The sequence below is a fragment of the Geotrypetes seraphini genome, chromosome 8 (genome assembly GCF_902459505.1).
Source record: "Geotrypetes seraphini chromosome 8, aGeoSer1.1, whole genome shotgun sequence".
NCBI lineage: Eukaryota > Metazoa > Chordata > Amphibia > Gymnophiona > Dermophiidae > Geotrypetes > Geotrypetes seraphini.
This window is the reverse complement of record NC_047091.1, coordinates 188,838,649-188,850,910: the sequence shown is the minus strand read 5'-3', so window position 1 is coordinate 188,850,910 and position 12,262 is coordinate 188,838,649. Positions and strand designations below refer to the sequence as shown.

The 12,262-nt window shown below is 39.7% G+C and overlaps 1 protein-coding gene across 1 annotated transcript in view; it reads left to right on the top strand.

Annotated features, from left to right (window-relative positions):
* KSR2 (kinase suppressor of ras 2) overlaps window positions 1–12,262 on the top strand; it is a 530,220-nt gene that overhangs the window by 336,581 nt on the left and 181,377 nt on the right. The window contains exon 13 of the mRNA XM_033953868.1: window positions 1,800–1,866. Within this exon, the coding sequence (XP_033809759.1) occupies window positions 1,800–1,866 (67 nt within the window). The remainder of the gene's footprint in view (window positions 1–1,799; window positions 1,867–12,262) is intronic.

Below are 12,262 nucleotides of genomic sequence, written 5' to 3'. Positions count from 1 at the left end.
GGGCCCCCATCCCCTGGTCTGACCACTACCTTCTCAACTATAATCTGATACTCACAATAGAAAACCAAAACTACAAAAGAAGTAAAACTAATACACAAAAAAACATCTCTGATCCTCAAACAGCACGACAGCAATGCTAGCAAGATGGAACAAATCCATAACTGATACCTTAGACCAGGGGTAGGCAATTCCAGTCCTCGAGAGCCGGAGCCAGGTCAGGTTTTCAGGATCTCTACCATGAATATGCATGAGATAGATCTGCATCTCAAGGAGGCAGTACATGCAAATCATCTCATGCATATTCATGGTGGAGATCCTGAAAACCTAGATGCTCTCACCCCCCTACACCCTCGCCTAGCTAAACAAAATCAGAACTCTCCCTGGTACACAGAGTCACTAAGAGCAGATAAACAACTATGTAGAATAGAACGTTCTCACTCCAGATGGTCTCACAGGTTTATGTAGAAAATTCAATTACCCAGATGATATCACACAGGCATTCTCAATCCAATAATCAAGTATCCAAATGCTCAATACGTGTTGTTTAATGTAAAATAACCATTTTTTTGTGATTAGGCCTCAGAAACACCTCCTCCGCCTTTGATAATAAGTTTGTATCCTCACCGGCCTTAATTCATTCTTACTTTTTATAAATACTTTAATTATTTTTACTAATAAAATATTTTATCCATTCATCTTCAGTATCCAAAAGATAAATTTATGCTATATTTTTGAAACGATGAATCTCATACTTAACTTAAATTCATCTCAACTATGGTTTGACCTGGGAGCTACGGATCCAACATGTTTTGCAATGAACTTGCTTTATCAAGGATCCCCCAGGGCTGCTGCTGTCATCTGACTCACCCTAATTTCTAAGTAAAGACTAGAATAGAGGCATACTGTAAGTCTGTTACTCATTTGTTAATACAAATTATTGATATTTCATGCCAATTAATTATGTTTCCTATTACTGCATTCATCCATTTACTGTATAGACTTTGATAATTAAAATATGCATGCTGAGGACTGCAAGTATACTTTTCCCTGAAGGGTGGTGGGGGCTGGTGGGTTTGAGAACGCAGTGATGGGAGCGACTCTGGAGCATCAGCTGAGGTACATGCATGGATTTCATTTTGAAAACCTGCAAAGCATGTGGATTAAAACCATCCCCACACAATTGTCAACCAGTCAGGAGTTTCCCTCTGAGAATCAACTTGCAATCTTATGTGAAGATTCAAAATTAGCCTTCAAAGGATAAAATACTGACAAGATCTAGGAAAGACATTTTCAGGATTCTGCTGATGTTCACTATTGTGTTTGATGGAAAGATAACACATACATAATTTGCTGTAATTCTCTCTTGTCGCTCTCTGGTCTAAACTGTTCCTTTTGCTTTTCTCCCTGGTGTCTTTATTGAAAATGAAAATTACGTGTTCATTCTTTCTTTTGTGGGAAATATTCTCTCTCAGTTATGGGAAATGTGCTTCTCTGATCACTTTATATTTTGTACAGCTGTTTTGGTCTCTCTTGTGTTGTAGTCAGACTGGGTGGGACACATAAGTCTTTAAGATCTGCCATCAGTTACTATTTACCCTGTTAGAGTCTACTTCAATCTTTTTCTGAAAATGTTTCAGTTGCAGCTTAATCTACTAAAACCTTTTAACATTCTAGGTTTCTGGGAAGATTTCATTTGGGTTTGTTTGTGTTCTTCATGTGTGGCTAGGGTGAGGGATTCAGCAAGTATATACCATAATTTCTCTGTCCTGTTAACTAATTGTAAAGCATTTTCTTTTCAGACATTGTGCCTGAGACACCAAATCGAGCACCCCAAGTTATCCTTCATCCAGTGAACTCCAACCCGATGTAAGTGAAGAGTGTCTCTTACAAGCTGCAGGAACGTTATGGGGACAATTCTAGGATGTGGCGCTGAGATTTAGACACCACAGTTCTATAGGGGCCCTTAAGTGTGCCTAAGCTGTTATGGAATACTAGTGGCACACCTAAGTATAGGCATGCCCACTTTTGCCAGGTCAGTCATTTTTGTCCCACTCCCCCCGCAGTTGTCAAACTGGTCACTATGACAACAAATGCAACCAGTTATGTGCCAACACACAACCATTTATCTTGGCTTTGAACCCATTGATTATTTTATCTGTTAATTATTCTGCGCTCACCAGGGATATAAGCATCCATTTCTTTTGTATTTTGGAACAGGCCGTATGTCAGTAGAGTCTGTTCTAAAATCTGATAAAACCTGAGGCGCCCTGACCTCTAAATCTCAATGACTAGTTCTACCATGGGGCTGTGAGGGACTTTGGCTTGTACTTCATGGAATGGAGCCTAGCACCGCTGTGTGTTAATGTCAATCATTGATACTCCCGATGCATGTACTCCCTAGGTACCGAGAGGTGAAATGGTACGGTGGCCATGTTAGTCCACTCTTCAAGGTAATATGTAGAAATAAAACAAAAACATTAAGGGAAAAAAATATAATACCTTTTTTATTGGAATAACTTTTATGAAGCTGTATTAGGCTTTTTTTTAATCATCAGCTGTGAAAGGGGATAGGTTCTGTACAAACGTAAGGAAGTTCTTCTTCACCCAGAGAGTGGTAGAAAACTGGAACGCTCTTCCAGAGGCTGTTATAGGGGAAAACACACTCCAGGTTTTCAAGACAAAGTTGGACAAGTTCCTGCTAAACTGGAACGTACGCAGGTGAGGCTGGACTCATTTAGAGCACTTGTCTTTGACTAGAGGGCCACCGTGTGAGCGGACTGCTGGACGGGATGGACCACCGATCTGACCCAGCAGCAGCAATTCTTATGTTCTTATAACTATTATTCCACACTCTCTTCACTGAGTTATACAGTGCATTGTGGATACATTAGTGGAGAAAAAGAAAATTCAGCAAGAAACTTTGAGGGGTAGGTTACAGTAATCTAAGCAGGAGATGATAAGAGTGCCGATAAGTCTTTGGTAGTGTGTTCAGAAAACAAGAAACTGTTCTTGAGGATGATATTAAGTTCTGGTCCTGAAAATGCACTAGGGCTTATTTTCGGGGATGTCTTATTTTTTCATGTACAACCATCATCTCTCTCTTCCTCTCCTCCACCCCAATTCTTGTGCCACATTGCAGAGGGTTGTGTACCAATTATCTCATCCACCGCCTTCAAAATAGTGCCTTGATACAACAAGATAATCAGGTGTCTCCTGTTTTGGTTCTGTGCAATGGAATTTACTCCCCCACTCTCTAGAAATGGAAACAAAGTGAGTCACATTGAAAGACTTCTCCTTTTCCTCAGGTGTTGGGGAAACAAGAGAAAGTTAATAAACCAGCATAGGTTAATAAACCAGCATAGATTAGAATAGCCCATTGGTTTCTTTCTCTCAGGATTAATCAAAATATTTTTGCAGTTTTATATAGCCATGTATGTTGGGATCATAATTAAAAATACTGGTATCTCTGTTGTCCCCAGCTAGATCTCAGCATCTCCCTCCCTCACCTCGGTCTTCTTTCCATGATTTCCTAACTACCAGTGCGACATTTTAGACCAGGGGTGTCCAACCTTTTGGCTTTCCTGGGCCGTATTGGCCAATAAAAATGTTTCTGGGGCTGCACAAATGCTGCAGCAAGACAGAGGAGGGAGCTGACGGTAAACACCCCGGGTCAGCAGAGGAAAACACTGCATCGCCCTCAACCAGGGCTGCACAAAATACTTCACAGCTCGGACCTCAGGTTGGACACCCCTGTTCTAGACAGATGAGTTTTATCCCCAAGGCCCTTTGCCATCTGCAGAAGGAATCCACTCCATATTTTTTCCCTCATACTTCACTAGGCCCCTTAGCTTCACCTACAGTTTTTCACTTCTGCACGTGTGCCAGCAGGAGTGCATATGTTCTGCTCGCTCCATTTCATTTGGTGTTTTCTAATCCCTTTTTTCAGGGTTAAACTATTCTTCCCCTCTCTACATGGTATTCTCTATGCAGGTAAACTGGGAAAATCTCTTCTCTTCAAAATCACAGGTCTCTGGAACAACCTTACTATCCCTTTGTGGAACCTGGGCTCTCTCCAACTATTCTGCAAGCAACTGAAAACTTGGCTCTTCTCTAACATGTAATTCTATTTTCTCCCTTACTCTTCCATTCTATATATAAGCTCATGTAAACCTTTTCCTTTCTCTTCTTATATTTTAAGTTCTTGTAAACCGTGCCGAGCTCAACTTCTGTGGAGAGGATGTGGTATATAAACTTAAGGTTTAGTTTAGTTTAGGGTTCCTTGTGCTCTGAGTGATTCTTCACCTCTGCCTGCATTGAGATCAAACAGACTTCATTCATTCATGCCAATCCCTGGTGGTACCTATCAGCCAATCTGACCCTAAACAGACCCTACCACCTGCACACCTAACTGCTTCATCTTCTCTCCCAGAGCCACAAAGTCACTTTTGATATGTTCGCAGGGATACCTGGCAGCATCATTAGTGCCAACGTGGATGAGCAGCATCGGATAATAGTCATCAGGCTTGATGAGTCTCGGCAAGCTCTCCGTAACATCTTGGATTTTGGCACCAGGCAGACATCATGTCTGGTCTGCAGATGGATGCTTCTGCAACCCTCAGAAGGGAATCGCCAACTACCACTACCTTATGCCTCCTAGTGGTCATGGATCCAGCAATTTTTGGGATTTCAAGCTTTGCTCCTTCCTCTCCCTGGGATGCTCTCATCTCCTCCACTTCCAGAGCTGCATACCGGTTCTTCAGTTCAAGGGCGGGTGAAGTCACAGTACCAACTTTTTCAGGGTTCTGTAATCTGAGTCCAGCTGTCTTCCCTCAGCACAGCCTCTTCTTTCCCACTGCTGGAAATTTTTGACACCTCATGAACTATTTTACCAATGTTATCTCTCATTCTCATGGATGCTTCTTAGTCTTGCTACCTCCTTGCTCAGTTCCTTTACTTCCTTTATGAGGAATTCAAACTGAAGACAGCTTGCATGTGGAACTACTCCCTCTGCCTGGGTAACATTTTCTGTCTGCACAGAGACAGAAGTTGTAACCTGAGCAACAGCTTTGGTGATATGATGTTTCCCAGCCATACTGTGGTGCAGAAGTACTAAAGAAGAATAAAGAAAGGGCAGAAAAATCCTTCCAAAGTAATGAAAAGAGTAGTGAGAAGAGTACTTCTTCGATATCTGGAGCTCACCAATGAGTTTAGGCTATCTGATCATCTTTTTGTGCTGACTAATCCAGCTAAGTGAGGTGCGCCAACTTCCAAGGCCACAATTTACAGGTGGATCCGTCAGGCCATTTTCTCAGTATACATTGTTTGTGGGAAACAGTCCTCTGTTTCTGTGAAGGCACATTCAACCAGAAGTGTAACTTCGTCATGGGTTGAAGCTAGGGCAATCTCTCAAGTGGAAATTTGTAGGGTGACAGCTTGGTCCATTCTACATGCATTTGCTAAGTTTTACAAAGTGGATGTTTAGGCAAGGGAGAACTCTGCCTTTGGGTTTCAGTGCTATGTGCTCGCACAGTCATCCCGCCCTAGATTCCTGGAACTGCTTTTGTACATCCCACTTGGCCAGAATGACACATCTGTTGTACTGGAAAAAGAGATTAGGTTCTTACCTTGATAATATATTTTCCAATAGATAGGCGTGTCATTCTGAACTCCCGCCCTGTCTTTCTTTCTTGCACCTGCCTACTGTTTCATTAAGAATGTTCTTCTCTGAGTCTGTTCCTTGGAGGCCAGTCAGCCCTTTGGGGCCATGAAGAGTAATTTATTATTGCTGTATTTTTTAGTACTATGTGAGCTCCTTTGATGCTTCTGTTGGCATGTTTGTTACTTTGTTTGATTATTTATAGTTCTTATATTACTTGGTTTGAGCAGAACAGACTGATTATTTGGGAGGTTTTCCTATATCCTTACTTCACTTGATTATGGAAGAGCTCTTGTTTGCTTGAGGACTAACTGTAGAGGACTGAAGGGATAGAAGGTAAGGTTTGCCTTTTTGTGGATGATACCAAGCTTTGTAACAGAGTAGACACCATGGAGGGAGTAGAAAACATGAAAAAGGACCTGCAAAAGTTAAAGGAATGGCCTAATATCTGGCAACTAAAATTCAATGCAAAAAATGTAGAGTAATGCATTTGGGGATTAATTATCGGAAGGAGCCGTGTAGTGAGATTTATGGATGACTAATCAGTTATATAAACTAATATGTGCCTGTTTTAGTCAGATGCTAGGGAAAACCATAATCTCCTTACCCAAGGTTCGTTATTTTGCCAGTTTATACTAAGAATAGAGACCAAGGCTATATGAAAAATTTTATTAGAAATATAAAAATATAATTCATAAGCCAGCAGTAAATAATAGACTAATTATTTGTTCACAATGTCTCTGAATATATATATATATATATATCGTTACATAGTTCTCACACACACTTGCTAGATAAATGAGTAAAACTAATTCTTACACTCTAGATAATTCCTTATAATAATAATTCCTGATTAGCAGCAACTAAAATATAGCTTATCACCACAGGTACTTCACTTCCTTGTCCCAAAGACAATAGAATTCTCTCTCTAACCCAGCTGAAAAGACAATAGAATTTCTTATTCTCACTACATAGATCAGGCCTCAGCAAAATCGGGGAGAAGGAATTGGTATCTTTCCTCCGCTTAGCAGATATAGAAATTCTTCTGATTAGGAACAGTTCATCAGCCACTGGAAAAGCTGTAAATTAGGTTGGCAGCAAAGGTTTCCTTTATTACATTACATTACATTAGGGATTTCTATTCTGCCATTACCTTGCAGTTCAAGGCGGATTACAAAAGAATTATCCAAGATGTATTACAACAAGAACTTACAAAAAAAAAAAAAATTGGTCATTTTCAAAAAGAGTGAGAAATGGGTAAGGTTATTTGGGTAGTTGGCTTTAGTGAGAGGTGGAGTTTGAGATGTATAAAAGTCCGGTTCTCTCTCTCAGTCAGAGAGTCACAAGAGGTAACTTTTCAGGTCTTAATTATTATAGACTGGTCAGCCAGGCAGCGATTGGCTGGCCTGGAACCTTCTCTCTGACATCAGAATTGATGGGGGGAAGGCTTGTGGGCTGGTCGTGTGCAATCGCTGCACACACCTGGCCCGTCCCTGTTGCTGCTGTTGTGGTGGGGGTGGGGGGTAGGAATGGAGCATGTCAGGTGACAGGGTCGGCTTTGGGGGTGGGACAGGGAGGAATCCACGGCAGCGATGGCTTCAGTGGGGGGCAGGCAGGAAGAGATTCCAGGCGGCCACCAGCCTGTGTACCCCCAACAGGTGGCCTGCATATCGCAGGTTGAAAAACACTGGTGTACAATATTTAAAATAATAATAAAGGAAAAACAAAGAAAAGGAAAGAAACTCATATATAGTTTTACTTTAAATAGTTGTATTTAATTTTTATAAACTGCCTAGCAATGGATTGTGCGGTATATAAACTGGGTTATAAAATAAATAAATTCATACAAAATTCAATTACTCAAGCTATAAACCATTCACTCCTAGGTCTTGAATTATGATCTGCCGAACCCTCAACATTTTTCGCACTATAAGACGCACCCTAGATTTAGAGGAGGAAAACAAGAAAAAAAAACCCATTCTGAACTAAATTGTGTACTAATATATACCAGGCTCTGCAGCCAGCCCCCCTCACTCCCTGCCAGGCTCTACACCATAGCTTTGTAAAACACCCCCCTGTCACTTGACAGTTAGGAAGCAGTTTTGTTTTGCATGACAACCATCCAAGAATCCTACAGCAGTGAAAGAATGAAAGTAAAAAAGACAGAGGGGAAGAGAAAGAGAGAGTTGTAAGACAGGACAGAATGAGAAGGCAGGTGCAGCCTTGGTTTCTTGGATGGGAGTGGCTTATCTGAATTTCCTTAGAAGAGACTGTTACCTATCAAAGGAAGCAGTCGCGCGGAACACTCGCTCTGCCGGCTGATACACCGCTGGACCACCAGCTATTCTATCAAAAGTTGGTAGAAATGTTGGTGCGTCTTATACAGCGAAGATACAAATGTAAAAAGGCATGTAAAAAGGTACGACGGGGAGGGATATTTTTCAAAGATACTACAATGGGGGTGGGGGTGGTCATTTAAAATGGTACAACTGGGGGAGGAGGATAAAAAATTTGTATCTTCGCTGTATAAGACGCACCAACATTTCTACCCACTTTTGGGTGGAAAAAAGTGCGTCTTATGGAGCGAAAAATATGGTAATTGTAGATCAAATGCTTTAGTGAAAAGGAATGTTTTCAGCATCACTTTAAATTTAGTCAGTGTTAGTTCAGCTCTATTAGGTGTATAAGGAGAAGCTAAAAAGGTCAAACAAGATGCATGATGTTTGCAACAGGCCTAATGTGCAATTGAAGATCTTCAATTCTACATCTTATGAGCAACTAATGAAAGGGGAGGTAACATGGTCATACGTATGACTATTTTCCAAGTGTCTAATGACTGATTTTAGGCATTTTAAATGGCTACTTGTAGTACTGGAATGACACGATATACTGTAAGTAGAGCAGATTTGTCCAAGAGATGTTTCAGTGGCCGTAAAATTCTCCATTTATAACAGGAATATTTGTTCACTAAAGATGATTTGTTAACAATAATGATTTTTAGGTTTTCAAAGTTACCAACTGCTTTTATCTGTTTGCAGAATAAAGGGGGACTTAATGATGATTGATCTAAGCGACAAGTAATCCAGCAGACTGCTTTTATTCAGTATTATTACTTTTACTAAAGGTGTTTAACATTGTGCTATTTGTGAGATTTTAGAATTAGAGGGAAGAACATGGTGGGGCTGTTAATGTACACTGCTTGGGTATCTAAAACTAGTTCTAGAGCAGTCTATAAAAGATTTTAATAGAATAGAATATTTTCAATTAAATACATTCAAAGGCTGTGCAGACTTGATTAAAAGATTCCATGGACTTCATTGCACTATGCAGTATATTGCATTTGTTAACTGGAGTATTCAACCTTCAGTTCCATTGTAAAAGGTAGAACTGAATAGAATGATAGTTCTGAAACTAATAGAGTGAATGGAAGTCATCATCACATGACCACATGGCCATGTTGATTTCAGAAGAGTGAACGGCTCCGGGAGAGTGTGAGAGAAGTGGGAACTGCCTTGAAACAGCTCCTTTGAGGCGAAACATGAATTTGTGTTGGCCTGACTCTTCCCCCTGATGCAATAGAGATAAGTTTGGATTTTTCTTACAAATGCTCTGAATCACAGAACGCACTTAGCTAACCATATTGAAGAATTTAAGCAATTGAATTTAAAAATTGCACTTTAATTAAATATTAAATGAATGCTTGGTGCTCATAACAATTGTTTTTAGGTACATCAGAAGTAGAAAAACTGTGAGGGAATCTGTGGTACCATTGGATGATCAAGGAGCAAAGGGGACGCTCAGGGAGGATAAGGCCATAGCGGAGAGACTGAATGAATTCTTTGCTTCATTGTTTATGGAAGAAGATGTAAGAAATCTACCTGAACTGGAAATGGTTTTCAAGGGTGATGATGCGGAGAAACTGAAAGAAATCTCGGTGAATCTAGAAGATATACTGAGCCAAAAAACAACAAGTTAAAAAGTGATAAATCGCCAGGACTGGATGGTACACATTTCAGGGTACTAAAAGAACTCAAACATGAAATTGCTGACCCTCTGTTAGTAATCTGTCGCTAAAATTGTCTGTAGTACCTGAAGATTGGAGGGTGGTCAATGTTACGCCAATTTTTAAAAAGGGCTCCAGGGGAGATCCAGGAAATTATAGACCAGTAAGCCTCACTTCAGTGCCGGGCAAAATGGTAGAAACAATTATAAAAAATAAAATTGTGGAACATGTAGACAAACATGATGGGCCATTTGGCCTTTATCTGTCGTCATGTTTCCATGATCTAATTAGACAGAGTCATCATGGGTTCAGCCAAGAGAGATCTTGCCTCACCAATTTGCTCGACTTCTTTGAAAGTATGAATAAACATGAGTATAAAGGTGAGCCGGTTGATGTAGTGTATCTAGATGTTCAGAAAGCTTTTGATAAAGTTCCTCACGAGAGGCTCCTGAAAAAATTAAAGAGTCATGGGATAGGTGGCAAAGTTCAGTTGTGGATTAGGAATTGGTTATCGGATAGAAAACAGAGTGTAAGGTTAAATGGTCTTTTTTCTCAATAGAAGAGAGCGGAGTGCCATACGGATCTGTACTGGGAACGGTCCTATTTAACTTATTTATAAATGATCTGGAAATTGCAACAGCGAGTCAGATGTTTATGTTTATTAAAAATTTCTATACCGCATTCCAGAATCTCAAAGAACAATAATATTCTAGAATCCTGACTCCATACGTCAGGCTCGGTCTCTGGTAGTCTTCAAATCCAGACAAAAAGCCCAAGATACTTTAAATTCCAAACCCTAATCCATCTTCTAAGCACCAATATCTGTCTTTTCATTCCCTTTGTATTTCTGTCTTTCCCCCACCTGGGCACTGTGTATTGATGCATCTTGTCCAGTTTGTTTGTCTTGACAAGATTGTAAACTCTTTTGAGCAGGGACTGTCTCTTCTGTGTTTTGATGTACAATTCTGTGTAAGTCAATTAGCGCTATAGAAATGATTGGTAGTAGTAATTGCTCAATATCAGGGGTGCACAAGTATCTATAGCACTCATAGAGCTGACTCTTATGACCTCTCCTTGTAGGCCAATAGCTTCCTGGTCTAGCCTCACACCAGGAGTATTGCCTGGCTGAGACACCCGATTCCTACTGAGCTGGAACCATCTGGCAAACCAACCTCGAGCACAAAACATCTTGCAGTTCTTCCCTTAATTGAAAACTGAGAAATGTCTATGAAATAGTCATTATTTTGATGCCTACTCACTGTCCTTGATGTCTCAGCATAAAGTAATTATTTACAGAATAGCTGTGAGGACTCGTGCCATCCATAACAAGATGAATGATGGAGTAGTAGGGTCGAGTACTGCATTCTTTAATGAAACAGGCTGAACAGACAGCTCTGACATTTGTTTCAGAATCAAGAGACATTGTTCAGCCTCGGTTCGATAATTTTGATTACTGAAAAGAGAAAGAAATAAGTCATAACTTCAACAAAAGAATCTTAAATAAACAGTGGTTGAAATGGCTTCTTTGGAAGCGACTCCCCCTACCTAAATGTACTTCCCTTTCCCTCCCTTTATTTTTATTTTCCATTTCGATGTACTGTATTTAATAATTCTCCTCTCCCCTTTGTTTCCCTTTCGTATCATATACGTCAATGTGTAAGTGCTTCCCTCCTTTTAGCTTAGCCATGTTTTAATTTTTTAATTTTTATATTTGATTTTTTTTAAGTTCAGTAAGTTTTATTGAAGTTTTATATATAACAAAAACATAAGTAAAATGCAATCAATACATAAGTGTTCATGTAGAAAAGTTACAATTGTGTAGACCAATGATTTTATTGTTAACCGTTTATGATAAATGATATATCAAAAATAAAAAAACTTGAAGATAAATGCCATAAAATGAAGTTCTGAAATACCATAAATATGATTGATCGAACTGATTGAGTAAGTCTAAGCCTTACATTGAAAAGAGATATTTTTCCATATGGGGGGCCTTTATCAGCATTATATCCTGTTAAATAGAAATTTTGGCAGATTTATGAGTTTATCTAGGACTTCACTTTTGATATTCTTTGTATTGCTGAAATATGATTGAGAGTTAGTGATGATTTCATTTTAACTGAATGGCATTCTTCTGGAGCTTGAATAAAAGAATAGGAATCACTGTTATAATAAGAAAACTTTTGATTAGCTTCCAAATCTATTGCTCAAACTGGTTATTCTGAAGGTCCAAAAATTCCAATATGTTTGTACACTTAGACATCCTACTGAAAATGCCCTCTACGTTTCTAAGATTGATTCCGGACGTCCAGAATTGGACATCCAAAATATAGAGCCCATAATTGAAAAGACATCCGGGAAAAATGAACTAGCTTTACATCCTGTCACACCTAGGCAGCTGCCTAGGGTGCATCAGGGTATATGTAGCATCACCCAGCAGTGCAGAGGATCTGGAAACTAGAATCACCAGCGAGGGATGATAAAAACACTCATAGGCAAAATGGTAGAGCAGGTTTTTAACAGTGAGGATTTTATTCTCCACTACTCAGTTGTAACTACAGGTTATCCTCAGACTGTATTCGTTGCCCAGGGAATTTAGTACT